At 40.9% G+C, this 27,364-nt stretch overlaps 1 protein-coding gene across 20 annotated transcripts in view; it reads right to left on the bottom strand.

The window, feature by feature from the left end:
* The window catches only part of LOC144597249 (gephyrin), a 414,464-nt gene that overhangs the window by 92,918 nt on the left and 294,182 nt on the right, over positions 1–27,364 (bottom strand). For all 20 annotated transcript variants that reach the window (XM_078406319.1, XM_078406323.1, XM_078406321.1 and 17 more), the window contains one exon: positions 11,587–11,724. In XM_078406319.1, the coding sequence (XP_078262445.1) occupies positions 11,587–11,724 (138 nt within the window). The remainder of the gene's footprint in view (positions 1–11,586; positions 11,725–27,364) is intronic.

Raw genomic sequence — 27,364 nt, 5'->3', positions numbered from 1 at the left:
TCCACTTTACAACCTATTCCCCTTAACCTTTCAAAGTAATCTTTCATAACTTTGATTAAAAAATGTTCAAAGACTCCTTCCATCATCCCCAGAGGATGAGAGTTCCAAAGACTCATGACACTCTTGAAAGAAATGGGCAACTCTAGTGTATAAACAGTGACTTTCAGTTCTATATTCTTCCCAAATTCCTAAATAATAGCAAAAAAGCTGCTGGAGTTGTTCAAATCTCCTGCCGTCAATGTGGTGAAGGTGCTCACATGGTTTTGTTATATAACCCCAAAGCTACAGAATATTATTCTTAGACTCTATAGTGATGGGAGTTAGATTGCTGACTCAATTATCACCATTTGTAGGGACTGTGTGAGACATGCTGATATATTAGCTTGGGTAAAACTAGCTGGATTTTGCCAAACTAGTAGTTAAACTACCTGCTGCTTCCAGAATGACTTTACTTTCATTGTAACCAGCTGTGTTTGCAGGTCTAGTTTGTGCATTAGTCAGTGCTGGCATCTATGTACTCACAGTGTTAATCAATAACTTATGAATGCCAGTAAGAACTGGCAGCACCTCTGATTTTCCACCCCTACCGTTGTGTGCTTTAGGCAAGGGAGCAAAGTCCCTTTAAACACTCTCAGGAGTCTTTGATCTGCAGGGCTGGAGTTTGGAGATATCCTTTGTTCCAGGTGCAGACACCCCAGCCTGATTTATCTGAGCAAAACATGAGCTCTGAAAGGGTGCACTGATCAAATCTGATCGCCTTTGCGGAACAATCTTGGTTTTCAAGTGCACACATTGAAACAAATGGATGATCAGGTCAGGTGAAATAAAAAAAGGGAGCTGCTCATTTTTCCTTTTGCAAAGAACCATCCATCCATAATTTCAGGAGCAGGAGATGGCTGCTTTCATTCTGTGACAGCCATGGCTTTGAGGGGATTGCCCAAAACCAATGCCAGTTGTGAAATGATTAAAATGGGCTCTGGGAAGTGCATTCCCATTGCACATAAACATACTTCGACATTTGCCAACTACGTTGCAAAGCATAGTGTGGTTTGAAGAACATCCTCTGGTAGCTACAGTGTCCTCCATAATGTTTGGGACAAAGACCCATCATTTATTTATTTGCCTCTGTACTCCACAATTTGAGATTTATGATAGAACAAAAAATCACATGTGGTTAAAGTGCACATTATCAGATTTTAATAAAGGCCATTTTTATACATTTTGGTTTCACCATGTAGAAACTATAGCAGACTCCCCCCATTTCAGGGCACCATAATGTTTGGGGCACAGCAATGTCATGTAAATGAAAGTAGTCATGTTTTGTATTTTGTTGCATATCCTTTGCATGCAATGACTACTTGAAGTCTGTGATTCATGGACATCACCAGTTGCTGGATGCCTTTGGTGATGCTCTGCCAGGCTTGTATTGCAGCCATCTTTAGCTTATGCTTGTTTTGGGGGCTAGTCCCCTTCAGTTTTCTCTTCAGCATTTAAAAGGCATGCTCAATTGGGTTCAGATCGGGTGATTGACTTGGCCAATCAAGAATTGACTATTTTTTAGCTTTGAGAAACTCCTTTGTTGCTTTAGCAGTATGTTTGGGATCATTGTCTTGCTGTAGAATGAACCGCCGGCCAATGAGTTTTGAGGCATTTGTTTGAACATGAGCAGATAGGATGCGTCTATACACTTCAGAATTAATTATGCTACTACCATCAGCAGTTGTATCATCAATGAAGATAAGTGAGCCAGTACCTTCAGCAGCCATACATGCCCAGGCCATAACACGCCCACCACCGTGTTTCACAGATGAGGTGGTATGCTTTGGATCTTGGGCAGTTCCTTCTCTCCTCCATACTTTGCTCTTGCCGTCACTCTGATAGAAGTTAATCTTCATCTCATCTATCCACAAGACCTTTTTCCAGAACTGTGGTTGCTCTTTTAAGTACTTCTTGGCAAACTGTAACCTGGCCATCCTATTTTTGCGACTAATCAGTGGTTTGCATCTTACAGTGTGGCCTCTGTCTTTCTGTTCATGAAGTCTTCTGCGGACAGTGGTCATTGACAAATCCACACCTGACTTCTGAAGAGTGTTTCTGATCTGTTGGTTCAGGTGTTTGGGGATTTTTCTTTATTATAGAGAGAACTCTTCTGTCATCAGCTGTGGAGGTCTTGGTGTCAGGTTAGGAAAAGGGGAAGTACAAAGAGATCTGGGTGTCCTCAATCATCAGTCACTGAAAGTAAGCATGCAGGTACAGCAGGCAGTGAAGAAAACTAACGGCACGTTGGCCTTCATGACAAGAAGAGTTCAGTATAGAAGCAAAGAGGTCCTTCTGCAGCTGTACAGGGTGCTAGTGAGACCACACCTGGAGAACTGTGTGCAGTTTTTGTCTCCAAATTTGAGGAAGGACATGTGTTCAGGAAGCATGCATGTGCTCTTTTGAGATGCTTAGTAAAGACACAAAAAGCTGGAGTAGCTCAGCAGGTCAGGCAGCATCCCTTGAGAACATGGCTAGGTAACGTTTCAGGTCAGGACTCTTCTTCTTCAGACTGAAAGGTCTTGTTATGGAGGGAGTGCAGCATAGGTTCACTAGGTAAATTCCCGGAATGGCTGGATTGTCGTATGTTGAAAGACTGGAGCAACTGGGCTTGTATTCACTGGGATTTAGAAGGATGAGAGGGGATCTTATTGAAACATATAAGATTATTAAGGGATTGGACACGCTAGAGGCAGGAAACATGTTCCCAATGTTGGGGGAGTCCAGAACCAGGGGCTACAGTTTACGAATAAGGGGTAGGCCATTTAGAACGGAGATGAAGAGAGTTGTAAATCTGTGGAATTCTCTGCCTCAAAAGGCAGTGGAGGCCAATGCTCTGGATGCTTTCAAGAGAGAGTTAGATAGAGATCTTAATGATAGCGGATTCAAGGGGTATGGGAAGAGGGCAGGAACGGGGTACTGATTGTGGATGATCGGCAATAATCATTGAATGGCGGTGTTGGCTCGAAGGGCCGGATGGCCTACTCCTGCACCTATTGTCTATTGTCTTCTTTGGCGATTAGTAAGCTCACCGGTGCTCTCTTTCTTTTAATGATGTTCCAAACAGTTGACTTTGGTAAGCCTAAGGTTTGGCTGATGTTTCCAACAGTTTATTCTTGTTTCTCAGTCTCATAATGGCTTTTTTGACTTTCATTGGCACAACTTTGGTCCTCATGTTGATAAACAGCAATAAAAGTTTCCAAAGGTGATGGAAAGACTGGAGGAAAGACTAGGTGCTGAGAGCTCTCGTATACCTGCATTAAGGAGGCATTTAAACACACCTGAGCAATTACAAATGCCTGTGAAGCCATGTGCGCCAAACATTATGGCGCCCTGAAATGGGGGACTATGTATATACACTGCGGTAATTTCTACATGGTGAAACCAAAATGTCTAAAAATATCCTTTAATAAAATTTGACAATGTGCACTTTAACCACATGTGATTCTTTTCTATTACAAATCTCAAACTGTGGAGTGCAGAGGCAAATAAATAAATGATGGGTCTTTGTCCCAAACATTATGGAGGGCACTGTATACCTGCATGTGCTTGTTAGAACATACATGTGCCTCTTGAAATGTGTTCATGAAGCATGCATGTGCTCTTTTGAGATGCTTAGTAAAGACACAAAAAGCTGGAGTAGCTCAGCAGGTCAGGCAGCATCCCTTGAGAACATGGCTAGGTGACATTTCAGGTCAGGACTCTTCTTCAGACTGACCTGAAAGTCAGTCTATCCATGTTCTCCAGGGATACTGCCTGACCCACTGAGTTACTCCAGCATTTTATATCTTTCCTTGGTAAACCAGCATCAGCAATTCCTTGTTCCTACATTTTGAGATGCTGATTGTTCTTTTCACAATTGTGCATCATTGGTTTCAGTTTCCTGATTTTGCTCAGGTCCAAGAATATTTATTTTAAAAAACGTAGGATTAGAGTAAATGTGTGGGGGGGGTCCTATTTCTGTGCTTTAAGTCTATGTAACTATATCAAAACAAAATTTACCATTTCAAATAAAGCATTAAGGTTGTTCTCTCTTCTCCCATCAGGCAAGAGGCATAGAAGTGTGAAAATGCACACATCCAGATTCAGGGACAGTTTCTTCCCAGCTGTTATCAGCAACTGAATTATTCTATCCACAACTAGAGAGCGGTATTGAGCTACTATCTACCTCATTGGAGACCTTTGGACTATATTTAATCGGACTTTACTTTACACTAAACGTTATTCCCTTTTCACCGTAGATTGTCCTCAAGCACTGTCTTTCGGCTGACTGAATAGCAACAAAAGCTTTACACTTGTCCCCTTGATATGCGTGACAATAAACAAAACTAAACTAAAAACTTCCTAATCTGAGCAAATTTGCATCCTTTCAATCCTGAGCCTGCATTGTCCTGTCACCTTAAATCTCCAAGCCACTCTGTCCTACCTGTCTGTGGCCTCCCGCATTACTCCATGGAGGTCCAACATAGATCAAGGAACAGCATATTATCTTCTACCTGGACAAGTTGCAGTTTTCAGAACTCAATATCGAATTTGACAATTTCAGATAACTTGTTTTTACAGTTTGGTCACTGATGACCAGTTTGGCAGTGACCTTAACCATCTGTAGCATTAACAAAGTATCAACAGTATTCCCTTTATCCTACCTTTCCGTCTCTCACCTCATCTGCAACTTAAAACTCGTTACTTTGCTCTCTTTCCTAGTTCACATTAATAGTCTTCAATCTGAAACATTATCTCTGCTTTTCTTTCCACCGATGCTTCCTGAACTGGTGATTGCTTCCAGCATTATTTGTTTATATATTTAAAAACTAAGATCATAAAATTACTTAGAAGAGGGGACAATATTAGCATTTTCAATATGACAGGCCGACCTCTCACTTTCCTCAGTTTCCGTCTTTAGATTTTCAATCCTGACGACAGCCAATGCCGGCTGATATGAACTATGCAAAATAAGTATTTTTGCTGCCAGGATGGCACATGAAGACAACTATAAATGTTGGTAATCAAATCAGCAAGCTGACATTAAACATACTTACTAAAAACATGGAAAAACCTCAGGTGAGTTTGCTCACAATTATTATTGTTGTGTACCGAGATAGAGCGAGAAAAACTTGGTTTTGCATTCTGTAGCGGCTCCTACACATTCCATCCACGCAGATCATATCATAAATAAGCACATACATAAATTAAGTCAGTGAAAAAGAGAAACAAAAAACAGAATGTAGTGTATAATTTTACAGTTGCAAAAAAAGGGCAGACAGAAAAGTGCAAGGGCCACAACAGGGTAGGTTGGGAGATTAAGAATTCACCTTAAAGTATGAGAGGACTGTCTGACAACAGCGTTATCATATCAAATATGATTCATTATATTAATTATATCAAAGATAGCACAAAAATAACAGGGAATGATTAGAAGACAATATGATGGGGAATGATATGGAGCATTTTTTGGGGCCTCACTCTCCATGGAAGTAATGGGGAAATGAGTGATTGAGACTGATGAAGGTGATTTGATCATTTTAGTTAATACTTCCAGAAAATAACTCTTACCCTTCAAAATAGGTTTCTCCTTTAACGATATTAGGTTGGACTTGGATAGTATATTTCACATGTTGATCTTTCTTCACGTGGAAAAATGTCAAAATATTTGAAATTAACCTTTTCACCATTTTACCTTCTGTCGTTGTCAGTAGGTTAACTTAGTTTTAAGCTAGGTTTTCCTTTACTTTTCACTCTCTTATCTACCTCTATGAAGTGCTTTCTTTCAAGTGTGAGAAACAGCAGATTTTCATCTATGACCAGTGAGCTTATTGTAAGTATCTTAGGACACATTAAAAAAAAAATATATATTTTGCTCCCTTACAGTGAATCTACATAATGTAATTAATTTAGGAAACTGCTCTACTGTTTTGCGACTCCTCAGGCATGCCTTTTTGCTATTGAGTGCTGATGATACAAAAGTGAGTGGTTTTGCAGATAGTGAAGATGGTTGTAAAAGATTGCCGCAGGATCTGGATCGATTGGCCAGGTTGGTTGAGGAATGGTTGATGGAATTTAACACAGAGAAGTGTGAGGTGTTGCATTTTGGGACGTCTAACAAGGGCAGGACCTACACAGTGAATGGTAGGCCTCTGGGGAGAGTTGGAGAGCAGAGGGATCTACGAGTGCAGGTGCATAGTTCCTTGAAGGTCGAGTCACAGGCAGATAAGGTGGTCAAAAAGGCTTTTGGCACTTTGGCCTTCATCCGTCAGAGTATTGAGTATAGAAGTTGGGAGGTCATGTTGCAGTTGTATAAGACATTGATAAGACCACATTTAGAATATTGTGTGAGAATAACTGGGCACCATGTTATAGGAAGGATATTGTCATGCTTGAGTGGAAAATCTGGGAATAGCCAAAGAAAAGGTATGAAAGAATAAATAATTTACTCCTAGTCTTATTATCAGCATCTAGCCAAAAGGTTTATTTTATTATGAGTCAGTTATAGTTCAGTTCGTCGTAGATTGAGATCCATGCTGGGTTTTTTTGTGTCAGCTTTTACAAAAGTATATCCGGACGGGTGAATGAATGGATAGGACTAGTATGTTTGCAGAGTGGACATCTTTGGCCAAAGGTCCACAACCAAGTGAAAAAATTGTGCTGCATGTGTAGATGCAATATCTTCACATTTTTTTAATCTCAAGGTGTATCTCAAGGACAGTGGCACATAGAAATTATCTATTGGTCTAAATTATTCTTCTCAGATTCTCTGAGATTTTTTTGTATCATCTTTTGACTTGGAAACAAACTAAAAGGGAAGACATATTTGTCAAGATGGCTTATTTTTACAAATCAATTACATCAGCTGTTACCTCTGGCCCCACGTGCTTGGGGCTGTTTCCTAATGTATTTACACCATTCAAGAACATATTCTCATCATTGACTGCATTACTTTTTCTGATGGAATTTAGTCGAAAGTGCTCAGTTCTTGGAGTAAAAAATATGCTCTCCGAAGAGGCTATGAAAATGACCAAATTAAGTTATATTTTTACAGAATATGGAAACTGCAGAATGAAAAATATTTAAAGGGCAATGAATTAATGCTTCAACGATGAAAAACTCTATTTAGTCTTACCATTTATTATTGATGAACATCAATAATAAATTGTATTATTTAAACATATAATAACATCATCATTAAATTGCTGGAGTGCTGGAGAGAACCAGAAGCCTGGTTTAAGGACCTTAAGATTCAAGTTCAAATCTCACCAGAGCCTTTGGGAAATTAAAATTTAAGCCAGTAATTAAATAATGAATGGAATAAAATGATCACAACAGGTATAAGATAGAAACATAGAAACATAGAAAATAGGTGCAGGAGTAGGCCATTCGGCCCTTCGAGCCTGCACCGCCATTCAATATGACCATGGCTGATCATCCAACTCAGTATCCCACACCTGCCTTCTCTCCATACCCCCTGATCCCTTTAGCCACAAGGGCCACATCTAACTCCCTCTTAAATATAGCCAATGAACTGGCCTCAACTACCTTCTGTGGCAGAGAATTCCACAGATTCACCACTCTCTGTGTGAAAAAAAACTTTCTCATCTCGGTCCTAAAAGACTTCCCCCTTATCCTTAAACTGTGACCCCTTGTTCTGGACTTCCCCAACATCGGGAACAATCTTCCTGCATCTAGCCTGTCCAACCCCTTAAGAATTTTGTAAGTTTCTATAAGATCCCCCCTCAATCTTCTAAATTCCAGCGAGTACAAGCCGAGTCTATCCAGTCTTTCTTCATATGAAAGTCCTGCCATCCCAGGAATCAATCTGGTGAACCTTCTCTGTACTCCCTCTATGGCAAGAATGTCTTTCCTCAGATCAGGAGACCAAAACTGTACGCAATACTCCAGGTGTGGTCTCACCAATGCCCTGTACAACTGCAGCAGAACCTCCCTGCTCCTATACTCAAATCCCCTCGTTATGAATGCCAACATACCATTTGCTTTCTTCACTGCCTGCTGCACCTGCATGCCTACTTTCAATGACTGGTGTACCACGACACCCAGGTCTTGTTGCATCTCCCCTTCTCCTAATCGGCCACCATTCAGATAATAGTCTGCTTTCCTGCTCTTGCCACCAAAGTGGATAACCTCACATTTATCCACATTATACTGCATCTGCCATGCATTTGCCCACTCACCTAACCTATCCAAGTTACGTTGCAGCCTCCTAGCATCCTCCTCACAGCTAACACTGCCCCCCAGCTTCGTGTCATCGGCAAACTTGGAGATGTTGCATTCAATTCCCTCGTCCAAATCATTAATATATATTGTAAATAGCTGGGGTCCCAGCACTGAGCCTTGCGGTACCCCACTAGTCACTGCCTGCCATTCTGAAAAGGACCCGTTTATTCCTACTCTTTGCTTCCTGTCTGCCAGCCAGTTACCTATCCACATCAATACTGAACCCACAATACCGTGGGCTTTAAGTTTGCATACTAATCTCATGTGGGACCTTGTCGAAAGCCTTCTGGAAGTCCAGATATAACACATCCACTGGTTCGCCCTTATCCACTCTACTAGTTATATCCTCGAAAAATTCTATAAGATTCGTCAGACATGATTTACCTTTCATAAATCCATGCTGACTTTGTCCAATGATTTCACCACTTTCCAAATGTGCTGCTATCCCATCTTTAATAACTGACTCTAGCATTTTCCCCACTACCGATGTTAGACTAACTGGTCTGTAATTTCCCGTTTTCTCTCTCCCTCCCTTTTTGAAAAGTGGGGTTACATTAGCTACCCTCCAATCCTCAGGAACTACTCCAGAATCTAAAGAGTTTTGAAAAATTATCACTAATGCATCCACTATTTCTGGGGCTACCTCCTTAAGCACTCTGGGATGCAGCCTATCTGGCCCTGGGGATTTATCGGCCTTTAATCCATTCAATTTACCTAACACCACTTCCCGACTAACCTGGAATTCACTCAGTTCCTCCATCTCATTTGATCCCCGGTCCCCTGCTATTTCTGGCAGATTATTTATGTCTTCCTTAGTGAAGACAGAAACAAAGTAGTTATTCAATTGGTCTGCCATGTCCTTGTTCCCCATGATCAATTCACCTGTTTCTGACTGCAAGGGACCTACATTTGTTTTAACTAATCTTTTTCTCTTCACATATCTATAAAAGCTTTTGCAGTCAGTTTTTATGTTCCCTGCCAGTTTTCTTTCATAATCTATTTTCCCTTTCCTAATTAAGCCCTTTGTCCTCCTCTGCAGGACTCTGAATTTCTCCCAGTCCTCTGGTAGGCTGCTTTTTCTTGCTAATTTGTACACTTCATCTTTTGTTTTGATACTATCCCTAATCTCCCTTGTTAGCCACGGATGCACTACCTTCCCTGATTTATTCTTTTGCCAAACTGGGATGAACAATTATTGTAGTTCATCCATGCGGTCTTTAAATGCCTTCCATTGCATATCCACCGTCAACCCTTTAAGAATCAATTGCCAGTCTATCTTGGTCAATTCACGTCTCATGCCCTCAAAGTTACCTTTCTTTAAGTTCAGAACCGTTGTTTCTGAATTAACTATGTCACTCTCCATCCTAATGAAGAACTCAACCATATTATGGTCACTCTTGCCCAAGAAGATCCGCCTTCTTGAGAGTGAATCCATGGAAAGCAACTGGCTGGATGAAGTCCCCAGTCGCATACACCTGCATGAGCCAGCTGGCAGGAGTATTTAAGACATCTTTAACCCATCACTACTTCATTCTGAGGTCCCCACCTGATTTAAGAAGACCACTATCATCCCAAAGCAAAAGAAAAGCAAAGCAGCCTGCCTTAATGACTACCAGCCAGCTCTTACATCTACCATCATGATGTGCTTCAAAAAGCTAGTCACAGTGCACATTAACTCCATTCTCCCAGACTGCCTTGATGCACTGCAGATTGCTAACTGTCACAACGGGTGCATGGCAGGTGCCAATTCGCTGGACCCAACTCATCTCTGGAACATTGAGATAGCAAGAATACCTATATTAGACTCCAACTTATTGATTATGGCTCTGTTTTAAATATCATAATCCCATCCAAGCTCATCCCCAAACTCTTGGACCATGAAGTCAGCACACCCTTCTGCCCTCTGGATCCTTGACTTTCTGACCATAGACCACAATCTGTGAGGGCAGGCGGCAAATGGTTCTCCACAATAATTCTCAACACCGGTGACCCGCAAGGATGTGTTCTCAGCCCCTGACTATACTCCCGTTACACTCATGACTGTGTTGTCAAATTCTTCCCTAACTCCATTTACAGGTTTTCAGATGACACCACTCTTATGAGCTGGATCTCAAACAATGACAAGAAGGATTACAGGAAGGAGATAGAAAGTTTGGTAACATGTGGTTTATGCAACAACCTCCCCTCAATGTCAGCCAGATGAAGGAGCTAGTTTTTGACTTCACAAAGCAAGGTGAGGCCCCAATGCCCCAATCAGTATAATGGCGCTGAAGTAGAAATGGTCACGAGCTTCAAGTTCCTAGGTGAAATGTCACCAACGATCTGTGATGGACCAAACATAATGAAGCTATGGCCAAAAAAAACACACTGACATCTCTACTTCCTCAGGAGTCTAAGGAAGTTCAACTCATCTCCAACAACTTTTACCAACATATGCACCACAGAAAGCATACTATCGAGTTGCGTCACAGCTTAATTTGGGAACTTCTCAGCCCAAGATCACAAGAAACTTAACTTTACTTGTAATCGATAATTAGATATTTTGCTGCCACGAGCACGCATCAAGAAACAATGGTTCCAATCTTCTATGAAGTGATTTAATTAAGACACAAAAAATGTGCAAGACAGTAGACTTTTCCCTGACGTTTTGGGAGGAAAATGGAGTCCACGACGGAAGTGTGGATTCAGAGAAGTTAACATATTCATCTTTTTCTACTTAGGATATACAGAACTAAGTAAAAGTATTGTAGATTTACTGTTGCGCGTTGACAGTACTAAAACTGAATTGCAAATCCGAACAATAGGGTCAATCCCGGCACAACTGAAAGCGGGTTTTTTTTTGTGTTGTTCTGGAGATATGAACCAAAATCAGAGAAAATATCCAAATTATCCACCTGAACAATAACTGCCAAATTTTATTCCAACATAGGAGGTGAGGAGCTACAAGTATAAATATTCGAATAAAAAATTTAGCAATGCTGTTTCTGGAAAGTGGTGTGATTCATTGCACAAATGTCTACACTGAAACACCAGGGGAAATCAAATGCAAGTACATGATATAGATCACGAGCAAAACAAAGAACAAATACAGACTATATATTTGAAATACAGACTTGCATTTGATTGTACATTTCATCAAGCTTCAGTTCATGATTTGTATATTTGTTTTTAAAGTAACCAATTAAACATATTCTTTAATCTGCAACTACCACTGCAACACTCTCAAGATATTATGCAGCACACATTTAAGTTCAGCTAACTTTATAATGATGAAGCAATGTACAAATTTTTAAGGAAAGTATAATTCATATTTCTCTTTCCTACCTCGATAGTTGATAATTTCAGTGCTGAGAACTGGGGTCATCTCCAGTACTGTGATGAAAGCCTTGTCCATCGACGTTAAAGGGAATGGAGACATGCGGTGTCGTCGTGCAACCTTGCTGATGTCAACCGCACTGTGGCCTACACAGAAAAAGAACAGGAAATACATGTATTCCCCTTTGTGTAACATAATATTGAGGCTGGTAAATGTTACCCAGCTTTTCTTGCTTGCATTAAAGTAAAAAATAACAAGTTGGTGGGACTTAAGGAAGCAGTGATTTTTCAGTGCTGGACTCAAATGACAAATTTGACGATTCTTGGTCTGACCACAAGATGAAAGTCTGATGGTTGGCAATATTTTGGAAAGAAGGTATTGGGAATAACAAATAAGAATAAGCGAGCTCGGTATCTTGACGGTGCATGCGCAGGTCATAGGTCACTTGTGCTAAACATTCTCGTCGGCTGAGCTGCTGCGTGTATACAGACCTGTGTTTCATCCGTATTTTCCAGTTTTGCTTCTTCGAGGTAAGAAAATACTGCTTTCAAATCTATTAATTAGGTGTATTTATGGTTAATTTGTACAAAACTACGATGATTTTGTAGGTTTTATTGCTTTATGCTTTGGTGAGTGAGCGAGATCATGACGATTCTCTTTTACGATATATAATGGACATGCTTACAGGACCCTGTTTGAATTAACATGATTGACTTTGTTATTTATTTTGTTTTATATGTTACTGGGCAAAGCCATGCGCATTTGTGCAATTTTGGGCTGTGGGAGTAGCAGGTATCACCTGAATAAGTGGATGCAGAATGTGTGTGACAGCCACAACTGTCAATTTGCCATGGGAAACTGTTTCTGCCCACCTCCCTTCAAACTCTAGGAAAAAAAACTGCAGATGCTGCTTTAAATCGAAGGTAGATACAAAATGCTGGAGTAACACAGCGGGTCAGGCAGCATCTCTGGAGAGAAGGAATGGGTGACATTTCAGGTCGAGACCCTTCGTGTAGGGTCTCGACCGGAAACGTCAGCCATTCCTTCTCTCCAGAGATGCTGCCTGTCCTGGTAAGTTACTCCAGCATTTTGTGTCTATCGGAGTGATGTGTTTCTGGGTGATATTATAGGGAGGGTTTGATCAGACAAACCCCTCCGCTGGACGCTGACCTCTGCAGCTGTCTAATCGCTGCACGAACAGCAGCTTCAAGTTTACAGTGGTCATCCATTGACATTCAGGACTGAAGCCACCGCCCACACAAAGCTGCTCCTCAAGCGGGAATATGTTGCATTTCCCAAACCATGAGTTATTCTTGGTTTTCTCAATCGTTCCTGGATTGTTGGTGATGCAAAAGAAAAACAAACGTTTGAGTGAATGAATTGATGTTTTGTGCGGGCGGTGGCTACAGTCCTGAATGTCAATGGATGACCACTGTAAACTTGAAGCTGCTGCTTGTGCAGCGATTAGACAGCTGCAGAGGTCAGCATCCAGCGGAGGGGTTTGTCTGATCAAACCCTCCCTATAATATCACCCAGAATCACATCACTCCAGTAGACACAAAATGCTGGAGTAACATCGGGACAGGCAGCATCTCTGGAGAGAAGGAATGGCTGATGTTTCAGGTTGAGACCCTACAGGAAAGGTCTCAACCTGAAACATCACCCATTTCTTTTTCTCAAGAGATGCTGCCTGACCCGCTGAGTTACTCCAGCATTTTGTGTCTACCTTCGATTTAAAGCAGCATCTGCAGGTTTTTTTCCTAGAGTTTGAAGGGAGGTGGGCAGAAACAGTTTCCTGTTGCAAATTGACAGTTGTAGCTGTCACACACATTCTGCATTCACTTATTCAGGTGATACCTGCTACTCCCACAGCCTAAAATTGCACAAATGCAATTATAAAAATTATAAAACAAAATAAAAAACAAAGTCAATCATATGTTAATTCAAATAGGGTCCTGAGAGCATGTCCATTATATACAAGTTACAATGCAAAAGAAAATCGTCACGATCTCGCTCACTCACCGAAGCAAAAAGTAATAAAACCTACAAAATCATCATAGTTTTGTACATATTAACCATAAATACACTTAATTAATAGTTTTGAAAGCAGTATTTTCTTACCTCGAAGAAGCAAAACTGGAAAATACAGATGAAACACAGGTCTGTATACACGCAGCAGCTTAGCCGGCGTGTATGTTTAGCACAAGTGACCTATGACCTGCGCATGCGCGGTCGAGATACCGAACTCGCTTATTTATGCTAAAAATCCATCAATATAGGAAGATGATAATGACAATAATATATTTTAAATTCAGAACAATTTATTCATAAAAGCAATCTTTTATATAATACAAGATGAAATCTGACGGACTCTGCACTAAAACATATGCTAGTGCTCTCCACAGTTCCACCTACCCATTGAGTTATTGCTAGAATTTTTCAAGTCACAATTCCAAGTTTCATTACTGATCTGCACATTCTAGGCTGGAACTTAAGCTAAGTAACCAGGAAATGTTGCATTGTCAAAGGCACCAGTTTTCAGATGTCATATTATTCCCTCAACCAGAACCAGAAAAAGTCTATAACTTTGCTAATACCAACAACTGCATTGTAGCTCCCAAGGATTTGATAACATACAAGGATAATGCAAGTTTAATTCTGAATTACAATGTGTAAAGTTTACATACCTTACCTTATATATTTACTTTTCCATGACTTATGAAATTTAATTTGGAGGGCAAGCCCAATTATTCTGTGGTAAACACACCATCCCTTCACCACTGACCATGAACTCAATCTTTGGCTTATTGATGAGCCACCAGTCTTGCCCATTGTCCTGTCCCCCCCCCAAAGAAAAAACACCTGGGCAAGGTTTGATGGAAATTCTTACACGATGGGCAGGGATAAGAGGTCTCCTGGTATTCTTTGAAATAAAAAGAGAAAATTTTCCCAGCATGTTGGCCAACACTTGTTTGCTGAAAAACATGACCATTGGAGGATTTCCAGCAATTGGTCTTTTTCCTCATGTGAGAGAGCATTGTGTGTGTAAATAGGTTGCTCCCCTGCTAACATAGCACCTGTGTAGTCCTTTCGTAATGTCAAGCATTCCAATATCTACAAATTCAGTCAGGAATAAAATAAATGCCAAACTTGACACATCAGGGACAATTATTTGCAGGTCTCGAGCCCATTACTCTGTACTTCCGTACAGTAAGAGGGGAAAAAAATCAGAGGAGAAAGAATAGAAACCTAATAGAAAATAGCTTTATCGAAATACAGCAATAACATAAAACTCTACGTGATCTATTCTCAGAACTGAATTATACGAGCATCTGTTCTGAAAATTCAACTAACTGTCTCCAAATTCTTGTGGTATTTCAGTGTAATATTCAGGCGCACAACAGAAGTGCTTTTTATTGCATTTTTTCTTGTTCCATTTTGTCAACATTTTTTTTAAGGATTTGATTGAGGTGTGGACAAATAACGTCGTATAAATTAAGTAGAATAAAAGCACACATTTCTGGAGCCTTGAAAGTGGTCATGAAACAAGCCCCACCTTTAAATGCATTAACTACCTGAAGAAAAGCCAGGAAACATTTAAAATGAAGTCTCTGGACGGGTTCTGAAATTGTTCAACTGGTCATTGACTACGCTGACATATTAAACCACTCACTCTTCTTCTCTCATCTGCATCAAGGAAACTTCCTTCATTGCAGTTTCCGTAAAAAGTAAAGTGGGCTGTCTCATTGACTATTGCCCAGTAGCTCCAACATCATCCAAAATGAAGTGTTTTGAAAGGCTGAAAGTGGCCCATTTATCTATGCTAGTTTCCTGGATAATTTAGACCTCTTGCAATTTTTGTACAGGAAGTACAGGTTGATTAATGTTTTGCATTACATTGGATCATCTTGACAAAAAGAACACCTATGCCAGGCACCTATTTAATTTAAAAGCTCAGCCTTCAACACCATAATACTAAATAAACATCTTTAAATTCTTGGACCTGAGCCATGAGGGCCTCCATGTGCAACTTGACTTCTTGACTGGCAAAATTGGTCATAATATTTCCTCCATCTTGAATCTCAACATGGGTGCTCCTCAGGGATGTGTTTTCAGTCCCCTGCTCTATTCTCTGTGCACCATGACTTTGCGACCAAGGACAGCACCAATTCAATGTGCAGAGTTTAAGTTTGCAGATGTTACCATTGTTGTTGGCTGGATCAACAACAATAATGTGACAGAGTACAGGAAAGAGATTGGGAATCATGTCTCAATGCAGCTGCTGCAGAGATGGTCGACAGCTTCAAGTTCTTGGGATCCATATCACCAACAACCTAACCTAAACCCTTCACACTGATGCAGTGATCAAGAAAGCACATCAATGTACTTACTTTTTTAGGTGTTTGAGAAGATTCAACATTCAACCCTATCTCTCTCACATCAGGTCTAAAACAGATGTGTTATGGAAAGTATTCTGATAAATGCATCTCATCCTGGTATGGCAACTGCTCTGCTCTTGAACACCTGAAGCTGTGGAGAGTGGTAAACATGGTCCAGTCCATCACAGGTTCATAACTTCGTTCTGTCCGGTTATATCAAGTAGGCTGGAAGCATGCCTGCCTTCGTGGCCATTCCCTTTTCTAGAAGGGAGAAGGTACAGGAGCTAGAAAACTTGAGTGTTCATATTGAAGAATATCTTCTTCCATAATGCCATCCAATCAAAGATAGACATAAAATGCTGGAGTAACTCAGTGGGACAGGCAGCATCTCTGGAGAGAAGGGTTGGATGACGTTTCAGGTCGAGGCCCTTCTTTAGACTGATCAGTCTGAAGAAGGGTCTCGACCCAAAACGTCACCCATTCGTTCTCTCCAGAGATGCTGCCTGTCCCGCTGTTACTCCAGCATTTTGTGTCTATCTTCGGTTTAAACCAGCATCTGCAGTTCCTTCCGACACATTTCTCCTGATCCAATCATCTTTTTTCACCTCTTTTCCGCATGTGCTCATGTACTCTTACTCTTAACTCAACTGCATTTGGTTATTCCGTTATTGCACATTAGTATTTTTGTACTGCTTCAGGTTGTACCACAATCTTTGCATCATACTGCTGTTTTGCATTTATTGTTGTATCTAAATTACCATGTGTACTGTTTACTCAATGAGCTTCATGTGAACAAGGAGTTTCATTGCACGCTGGTGTATATGACAAAAAACTAATCTAATCTATGCCCTCAAGTATTTGATAGTTTCAACCTGGGAAAAGGGGAGACTAAGTCTCTCATAATTTTATATACTTCTATCAAGTCGCAATCTCATCTTTCAACGCTTCAGAAAAAAACTCAAGTTTGTCGAACTGTGGCACAGCGGTAGAGTTGCTGCTTTACAGTGCCAAACCTGGCTTAGATGAAGGGATTAAAAGTAGCCTTAGCAAGTTGGGGGTTAACACAAAGCTGGGTGGCAGTGTGAACTGTGAGGAGGATGCTATGAGGATGCAGGATGACTTGGACAGGTTGTGTGAGTGGGCAGATGCATGGCAGATGCAGTTTAATGTGGATAAATGTGAGGTTATCCACTTTGGTGGAAAGAACAGGAAGGCAGATTATTATCTGAATGGTGTCAAGTTAGGAAATGGGGAAGTACAAAGAGATCTGGGTGTCCTTGTTCATCAGTCACTTAAAGTTAGCATGCAGGTACAGCAGGCAGTGAAGAAAGCTAATGGCATGTTGGCCTTTATGACAAGAGGAGTTGAGTATAGGAGCAAAGAGGTCCTTCTGCAGTTGTACAGGGCCCTAGTGAGACCGCACCTGGAGTACTGTGTTCAGTTTTGGTCTCCAAATTTGAGGAAGGATATTCTTGCTATTGAGGGCGTGCAGCGTAGGTTCACTAGGTTAATTCCCAGAATGGCGGGACTATCGTATGTCGAAAGATTGGAGTGACTAGGCTTGTATACACTGGAATTTAGAAGGGTGAGAGGGGATCTTATTGAAACATATAAGATTATTAAGGGATTGGACACACTAAAGGCAGGAAACATGTTCCCAATGTTGGGGGAGTCCAGAACCAGGGGCCACAGTTTAAGAATAAGGGGTAGGCCATTTAGAACGAAGATGAGGAAAAACCTTTTCAGTCAGAGAGTTGTAAATCTGTGGAATTCTCTGCCTCAGAAGGCAGTGGAGGCCAATTCTCTGGATGCTTTCAAGAGAGAGCTGGATAGAGCTCTTAAAGATAGCAGAGTCAGGGGGTATGGGGAGAACCCATAACGCTCACACTTAGCTAAATTGAACATTATTTGCCATTCCTTGGCACAGCTGATCAGGATCCCAGTGGGATTCTTGATCACCATCTTCATTGTCCATGATACCACCTATTTTAGTGTGCTCTGCAAACATACTAATCATGCTTTATACTTCTCATCCAAATCATTGATATAGATGACAAACACCAATGGGCCAATCACTGATCGCTGAGGCGCACGACTAGTTACAGGCCTCCAGTTTGAAAAACCTCCTTCAACCCCATCCCGTTACCTACCATTAAACCAATTCTGTGGTTAGCAAGCGCTCCCTAGATCCCATGCAATCTAACCTTCCAGACCTGCCTATATATGGAACCTTATGAAAGACCTTGTAGAAGTCTAAATAGACAACGTCTAATACTCTGCTCTCATCAACCTTCTTGGTTGCTTCTTCAAAAAACTTGATCAAATTCATGAGACACAATCTCTCAAGAATAAAAATCATGCTTGCTATCCCTAATCAATCCCTGTCTTTCCAAATGCATGTATCTTATCTCTCAGAATCCTCTCCAGTACCTTTTCCAGCATTGATGTTTGGAGATTTATCTACTTTCCTATGTTTTACGACATCTAGCACATCCTCAACTGTAATATGGACTGTCCTCAAGTCATTGCCATCACTTTCCTAAGAAATATTCATTGAGGACCTTGACCATTTTCTGCGACTCCACACATGGATGACTACTTTGGTTTCAAAGATGGCCTTTCCCCAATTTAGAACTTTAACATGTGGACCAGCCCAATCCTTATCCTTAACTATTTAAAAGCTAATAAAGCTGTGGTTGCTGGTCTCAAAGTGCTCACACGCCAATGCCTCTGTCATTTACTCTACCCAATTCCCGAAGTTCAAGTCATGTTTTTCCCTCTCCTTAGTAGATCACTCCACATCTTGCCTGACAAAACCTTCCAGACACACTTGACAAATTCCACCCAATTTAAGCCCTTGGCACTATAGTAGGCTAAGTCTATATCGAGAAAGTTAAAATCCTCCAATGTGGCAACCCAATTAGTATTGCAACGATCTCCAATCTCCCACCATATTTGTTTCTCTAATTACTGTTAACTATTTGGGAGACTTTGGTAAATCCCAACAAGGTGATCATCCCCTTTTAATTTGTCAGCTCCACCAATATAGCCTCACGAGACGATCCCTCAGTAATGCCATCTCGGACTACTGCTGTAATGTTCCAATTAATCAATAAAGCAACGTCCCCTCCTCTTTTCCCCACCTCTCTCTTGCCTGTACCGTGGAAAAGGAAGCTGCCAATTTTGTCCCTCCCTTAGCCTGGTTTCCGTAAAGGTTATAACATACCTATTCACGCCAGGTTCATGCGCCTTATCTCTCTACCCACACACATTGAAATAAATGTAATTTAATCCAGCCATCTTTTTTCACTCCCTGCCTTTCTCCTGCCTATCCTATCTACTAATCTTGCTGCCAATGATTTCTGTATTGACTTGCAGCCTCCCACTTGCCTCACTCACCCCCTGCCAATCCAGTTTAAACCTTCCTGAGCAGCACTTGAAAACCTGACTGCCAGGATATTGGTCCCCCTCCAATGGTACAAAAATCTGAATTCCAGCTCCCTACATTAACTTATCTGTCATGCATTCACCTGTTCTGTCCTCCTATTCTTATTCTCACTACAACATGGCACTGTGAGTAAAGCGGAGATTACTAGCTTTGAGGTCCTGCTTTTTAACCTTTTACCCAACTTTTGATATTCACTCTGCAGGACCTCATTCCTTTTCCTACTAATGATATTTATGCCCTGGCTGCTCACAGAGAATGTTCTACTCATAGAGACATCCAGTACCCTGGCACCAGTGAGCCAGCACATTATTCTGGCGTCCAGCTTGCAGTCACAGAATATCCTGTCTGTCCCCGTAACTGCTGGGCCTCCTGTCACTAGAGCCCTGTTGGACTTCACCCTTCCCAGCTGTCCCTCAGAGCCAGGCCTGGTTCCACAGATCTCACTGTTGTTGCTGCTCTCCTCGGAATAGTCACCGCCCTTCAACAGCATCCGAAAGATTATACTTGTTTTGGAGGGCAATGGCCACAGGGGATTCCTGCATTCATTGCCTACTCCCTTTGATCTTCCTACCTTTTGGCTGCACCTTTGGTGTGACCACCTCACTATGATTCTTATCTATGGGGCTCCCAATTTCCCAGATGATCCTGAGGTCAATCCAGCTGCAATTCCTGTTCCCCCACTTGGTCTGCCAGAAGCTGCAGCTGGATGCAATTTTCCACGTGTGGTCCTCAGGGACACTGGAGGTTTTCCTGACGTCCCACATACAACTGGAGGAGCATGCCAAATGTATCTAATATATTTAAATTTGATCTGAAAACATTTTCCCCTAGTAGGAAGTTCAATTCATGGATATTATTCGCCTAATAAATATAATATTTGCAATCCTAGAAATGGTTCAAACATTAAGTGAAATAAATGCAATGCTTGATATTCAAAACAACCTGTAACAAACATTATATTCAGATTAATCACTGAGAAATTTGCAAAATAGATGATTAACAAAATGAAAAATATAATATTGGAAATTTCAACTTTTAAAACAAAATAGGATATCATAATTTGATTCACAATGTGGTGTTAGCAAATTAATAAAGCACCAATAAAAATAACTTAGATGGCATTTATAATTCCTGTTTTATGATTGACTCTTGGAAAACAAACTGCTACTGCATAATTCAATACCAAAGCTGCTAGTTACAATGGCAAATGAAGACAAATGCACAAATTGTCTTTGATAAGTAGATAAGAACCGATGTGATTTTATGCAGCCATTTGGGAAAAAAAAGCATATTAGGAGTGTTACGATATAAAATAAATTTCGATTGAAAAGTAGCTGCTATTAAAATTTGTTGAAAGCCGTATTAAATGGCATAATACACCTATTTATCAATACACATAATCACAGTGGTTCCGGGGGAAAAAATTATTTCCTCCAACATAAATTTCTCATGCATTTTCTAAAACTGATCTCTGTAGTGAAGGAAGCCTGGATCAGACTGTTTGACCCTGCTCTTTGAGCAATAATTTGTGAAAATCAGAAGAATGAAAAGGGAATGAAAATAATGTGAACAATGTACTCTACTATTAACTGCTTCAAGGTCATGTTGTTGACCTTGTTGTCATTGATAATGTCACATTTTAAAAGTACATTTTATGGACGCTTAAATCTGTTTCCATTGATAGGACCTTTTCATATAGAAGTCAAGGAATTCTAACATTGAAAGTACCAGTGAAGTCCTATTAATGAGAACTGGTCAGAGCAGCAAGTAAGTGGAGAATCACCACCGCAACTTTATATTGGGCTCGCCGACAAAGAAACATGACTGCAATGTAATCTGGGTGCCTGCCACCTTGAGCCCAACACCATGTGATTGTGACAAATCTCCCCTCTTCTGCAGCCAGCAATGTCAACAGCCACACAGCTCATTCTTATAGGTCCAAACACTCACTTGTTTTCTCTGCTGGACAATTTAATGTCATGGAGTTTTCAGGCAGCTCATTCTCAACTCCAATCTGCAGAATTGAATTCATGTAGATCTCTTTCTAATCCCAGAACATCATAATTTCTTTACAACCAAAGGGGTCTAGTTATTGTTATAATGTGAAGTGTGACAGTGGCATTTCATGCCAATAATAATATAATGATCAGCCAGATAGTTAATTTTTGGTGGTGTCATTTGTGGGATAAATGTTGGCCAAACACCAAGGTAATATTTTTGCTGTTCTTCATAGGATGTTTCAGGATTACTTTTGCGGATAGGCAAGATCTCAGTTTAAAGTCTTACCCAATAGAAAAAAAGGCACTCAAACATCAGCTGAAATTATTTGCTGCATGGTGGGGATTTGAATGATTTGTATATAATAGCCCCAAAATGGTTGGAAGTGGACGATATTTATTTTTCATTCATATTGTTCTATATTTGCTCTGTAAATTCCTGGATATGTGGACCGAAATGCAGTAGTGCCAATATCAGTATTCAATCTCAACTTCTGGAGGGTTGAAAAGGAAACAGGGTGAATGGTGAAACAAGTGGAGATAGGTACAATAAAATCAAATGAATAATTATAGAGAAAAAAAAAAGTGATTTAATTTATCCACATGTCCTACACCAGACTCTTGAAACAAACACATCTATTCTGATAGACATAAAATACTGGAGTAACTCAGCAGGTCAGGCAGCATCTCTGGAGAAAAGGAATGGGTGGCGTTTCGGGTCAGAACCCTTCTTCAGACTCCAGAAGAACCCAGTCTGCAGAAGGGTTCTGACCCAAAATGTCACCTGCCCTTTTTCTCCAGAAATACTGCCTGGCCTTCTGAGTTATTCCAGCACTTTTTGTCTTTCTTCGGTATGAATCAGCATCCGCAGTTCCTTCCTACACATCTATTCTGAGCTCTGTCAATGGAGTCGATTACCGAGTGGACGACGGAAAACATTCAAAGATGTGCTCAAAACCCCACTAGAGGTGTAGGGAGAAAGACGGAGAATCATTGCTACTAACTCCTGGAATCCTCAGGGCCTGGATTGCAAGGGGTGACACAGAATCAGAAGATGTAGAGTCATTGTGGATGGAACGGAGAAATTGTAAGGGTCAAAAGACCCTAATGGGAGTTATCTACATGTCCCCAAACAGTAGCCTGGAGACAGGGTGCTAGTTGTATCAGGAGTTAAAATTAGCATGTAACAAAGGTAATGCTACGGTGGTTATGGGAGATTTCTACATGCAGGTAGACTGGGAAAATCAGGTTGGTACTGGACCTCAAGAAAGGGAGTTTGTCGAGTGCCTCCGAGATGGATTCTTAGAGCAGCTTGTACTGGAGCCTATCAGGGAGAAGGCAATTCTGGATTTAGTGTTGTGTAATGAACCGGATTTGATAAGGGAACTCAAGGTAAAGGAGCCATAAGGAGGTAGTGACCATAATATGATAAGTATTAATCTGCAATTTGAGAGGGAGAAGGTAAAATCGGAAGAGTCAGTACTGCAGTTGAATAAAGGGGACTATGTTGGCATGAGGGAGGAGATGGCCAAAGTTGACTGGAAAGGGCCCTTGCAGGGATGACAGTGGAACAGCAATGGCAGGTGTTTACGGAATAATCCAGAAGATGCAGGGTCATTTCATTTCAAAGAGGAAGAAAGATTCTAAGGGGAGTAAGAGGTGACCGTGGCTAACAAGGGAAGTCAAGGACAGTATAAAAATAAAAGAGAAGACATCTTACATAGCAAAGATGAGTGGGAAGCCGCGAGGATAGGGCAACTTTTAAAGATCAACAGAAGGTAATTAAAAAGGCAATACGGGGAGAAAAGATGAAGTATGAAAGTAAGCTAGCCAATAATATAAAGGAGGATAGTAAAAGCTTCTTTAGGTATGTGAAGAGGAAAAAAAATAGTTAAGACAAACGTGGGTCCCTTGAAGACAGAAACCAGGTGAATTTATTATAGGGAACAAGGAAATGGCAGACGATTTGAACAGGTACTTTGGTTCTGTCTTCACTAAGGTAGACACAAACAATCTCGCAGATGTACTAGGGGACAGAGGACCTAGGGTGACAGAGGAACTGAAGGAAATTCACATTAGTCAGGAAATGGTGTTGGGTAGACTGATGGACTGAAGGCTGATAAATCTCCAGGGCCTGGTCTGCATCCCAAGGTACTCAAGGAGGTGCCTCTAGAAATCGTGGAGGCATTGGTGATCATTTTCCAATGCTCTATAGATTCTGGATCAGTTCCTGTGGATTGGAGGGTAGCTGATGTTATCCTACTTTTCAAGAAAGGAGGGAAAGAGAAAGCAGGGAATTATAGACCAGTTAGCCTGACATTGGTGGTGGGGAAGATGCCGGAGTCGATTATCAAAGATGTAATAGCGGCGCATTTGGATAGCAGTAACAGGATAGGTCCAAGTCAGCATGGATTTACAAAGGGAAAATCATGCTTGACAAATCTTCTGGAACTTTTTGAGGATGTAACAAGTAAAATGGACAAGGAAGAGCCAGTGGATGCAGTGTACCTGGACTTTCGGAATCCCTTTGATAAGGTTCCACACAGGAGATTAGTGGGCAAAATTAGAGCACATGTTATTGGGTAGGGTATTGACATGGATTGAAAATTGGTTGGCAGACAGGAAACAAAGAGAAGGGATTAACGGGTCACTTTCAGAATGGCAGACAGTGACTAGTGGGGTGCCGCAAGGCTTTGTGCTGGGACCGCAGCTATTTACAATATACATTAATGATTTAGATGAAGGAATTAAAAGTAGTATTAGCAAATTTGCAGATGGCACAAAGCTGGGTGGCAGTGTGAAGTGAAGAGGATGCGATGAGGATGCAGAGAGACTTGGACGGGTTGGGTGAGTGGACAGATGCATGGCATATGCAGTATAATGTGGATAAATGTGAGGTTATCCACTTTGGTGGCAAGAACAGGAAGGCAGATTATTATCTGAATGGTGTCAGGTTAGGAAAAGGGAAAGCACAACGAGACCTGGGTACCCTAGTACATTAGTCACTGAAAGTAAGCATACAGGTGCAACAGGCAGTGAACAAAGTGAATGGCATGTTGGCCTTCATAACGAGAGGAGTTGAGTATAGGAGGAAAGAAGTCCTGCAGTTGTACAGGGCCTTGGTGAGACCACACCTGGAGTATTGTGTGCAGATTTGGTCTCCTAATTTGAGGAAGAACATTCTTGCTATTGAGGGAGTGCAGCGTAGGTTCACGAGGTTAATTCCCGGGATGGCGGGACTGTCATATGATGAAAGAATGGAGCGACTGGGCTTGTATTCACTGGCATTTAGAGGGATAAGAGGGGATCTTATAGAAATATATAAAATTCTCAAGGGATTGGACACGCTAGATGCAGGAACCATGTTCCCGATGTTGGGGGAGTCCAGAATCAGGGGCCACAGTTTAAGAATAAGGGGTGGCCATTTAGAACTGAGATGAGGAAAAACTTTTTCACACAGAGAGTTGTGAATTTGTGGAATTCTCTGCCCCAGAATGCAGTGGAGGCCAATTCACGATGCATTCAAAAGAGAGTTGGATAGAGCTCTTAGGGTTTGCGGAATCAAGGGGTATGGGGAGAAGGCAGGAACGGGGTACTGATTGTGGATGATCAGCCATGATCACATTGATTGGCAGTGCTGGCTCGAAGGGCCGAATGGCCTACTCCTGCACCTATTATCTATGTATCTATGTATCAAAGCAGAGAAGAAGCACTCATTGAAATTCACAATCCAACTATTGGGAGCACACAGAAGCCCTGCGTGTGCTGGAAGATGGACAGAAGCTCACCAACTACCAACCTCCCTACTTCATCAGAAGAGTTTGTGGTTCCTTCATCAGCCATCTCAGAACCCATAAACCCAGAATGGATGCAAGTCATTAAGTCAACTTTATTGTCATTTGCACAAGTACGGTGAGGTCCAGGTACAGTGAAAATCTTGTACAAATGAACGTTTTCTTTGACCCTGAAGGGCTGTGCAAGATGACAAGTTCAGTGAAGTGCAGGGCTAGGGCACGAAAATTGATCTGACTGGATTGCTCTTATATATCATTGGTACAAATGTGATGGGTTTTCTACATGATGGTTATTCCCGTTATCATATATGTGTACACCGTGGATGGCTCGATTGTAATCATGTGCTGTCTTTCTGCTAACAGGATAGATGCAACTAAAGTGTACCTCGGTACATGTGGTGATAAACTAAACTAAACTAACTATTCTGTGATGTTAAACCATAACCCCAAAATATTATTTGAAATAAACATTGTTATTTGTGGTTCTTAATATCAAAACATCTTTGCATCCTTCAGGCCTTCCAGAACTACCAGAGGTTCAGATGGCAGGAAAGGTACAAAAATACTTGTCATGACAAACTAAATATTCAAAAACAACTCACAGAACAATTCACTGCCTGCTGAAGTGAGATTTCACAGAAATCATTTCTTTCCATTCTAGGGTTTTTTAACTTGACTGATACTTTGGGACGATGAATCACATTATTAACAGGATCCTTCTGACACAAATTACCTGCTGTACGATTAGTGTGGTGAACTGGCATTGGCTAATCCAGCAATTCCACGACTAATTTAAATGACAAGTTCAGTCATGTTGAAATTTCTTGGTTTTGTCGGGGCTGGTGGCAAAGTGCCATAAATCTTTAAATAACCCTTTGATAATGAGAACACACGTTGTATCCTCACCTCACAACAGATTACAGGCAGATAAAATTATAGTTCATCGTTACTTTCATGCAAGTTCTTGAACTTTATAAATTTCTGTAATTCTGACCAAATTTAATTGAGGCACTAATCTTTTTGAAACAGAAAAGACTAGATGCCTCAGGAATGAAACTGTTGTGTAACTTGAGGGCTATGTTATACTTTGCATTTGAAAATTTATTATTTTGCTGCAGAATGAGAGTTGTATTCATTTATGACCACCAAATATAACTTCCAATAGTAAACAAGGCATGGGATAACCGTTTAAATATATTTCAAGCTACAGTTTGAATTCTTGCTGAGTTTTAACCTATTAATACGCCATTAGTAACATCTGTTTTATAAACGTCTGTCATATTGTAACAAAGAATGACGTTTCAAATTATGCTAAAGCTCATCTTTGCAACTTTTAGTTTAGTTTAGCTTAGAGATACAACGTAGAAACAGGCCCTTTGCCCCACCGGGTCTGCGCAGACCAGCGATCCCCGCACATTAATACTATCCTACACAACTGGGGACAATTTGCATTTATACCAAGCCAATTAACCTGCAAACCTGTACGTCTTTAGAGTGTGGGAGGAAACCGAAAATCTCGGAGAAAACCCAAGCGGTCACGGGAAGAACGGAAAAAACTCCGTACAGACAACACCCGTAGTCGGGATCGGACCCGGGTCTCCGGTGCTGCAAGCGCTGTAAGGCAGCAACTCTACCGAGGTGTCACCGTGTGCCACTCTTCTCCCTTTCATTATCTTTCTTTTGCAACCAAATGCCTAACTCCCCAATTATTTAATTGCAAACCTTTGCACATGTTTTCTGTGTAGAATATTTCTGATATCTATCTAACTAATGCTCAAACATGAGTTTTTGTGAGAATGACTAGTTATGTAAATACAAAGAGTTTGGAGAACAAGATGTGGAATTGATCAAAAAGCTGGGGGAGGCCAGAGCAAGAATACATACATTTTATACATGCAGCCTAAAATGTAACAAAAAAGAGAGGGCATAATCTGAAAAGAGTTATATTGTTCAGGAGAGATTGCAGGATTAGGGCAGAGTAACTGAACCTAACAAGATATAATTGTAGTGTCATGCTTGGGCCTAATCACATTGATATTCTGATAAAATATTTGGGTTTTGATTGGGTTTGACTGTGTCATGCCAGTTCAGCTCAGTGTTTTATTCAAGTTTGAATGTTTGGCCAAGTATTACCATGTGAATAACATGTTGGAGATGTTTATAGTGAC

This window comes from Rhinoraja longicauda, chromosome 10 (assembly GCF_053455715.1).
Source record: "Rhinoraja longicauda isolate Sanriku21f chromosome 10, sRhiLon1.1, whole genome shotgun sequence".
NCBI lineage: Eukaryota > Metazoa > Chordata > Chondrichthyes > Rajiformes > Arhynchobatidae > Rhinoraja > Rhinoraja longicauda.
Note: the sequence above shows the minus strand (reverse complement) of the source record. Positions and strands in the feature narration are given on the sequence as shown.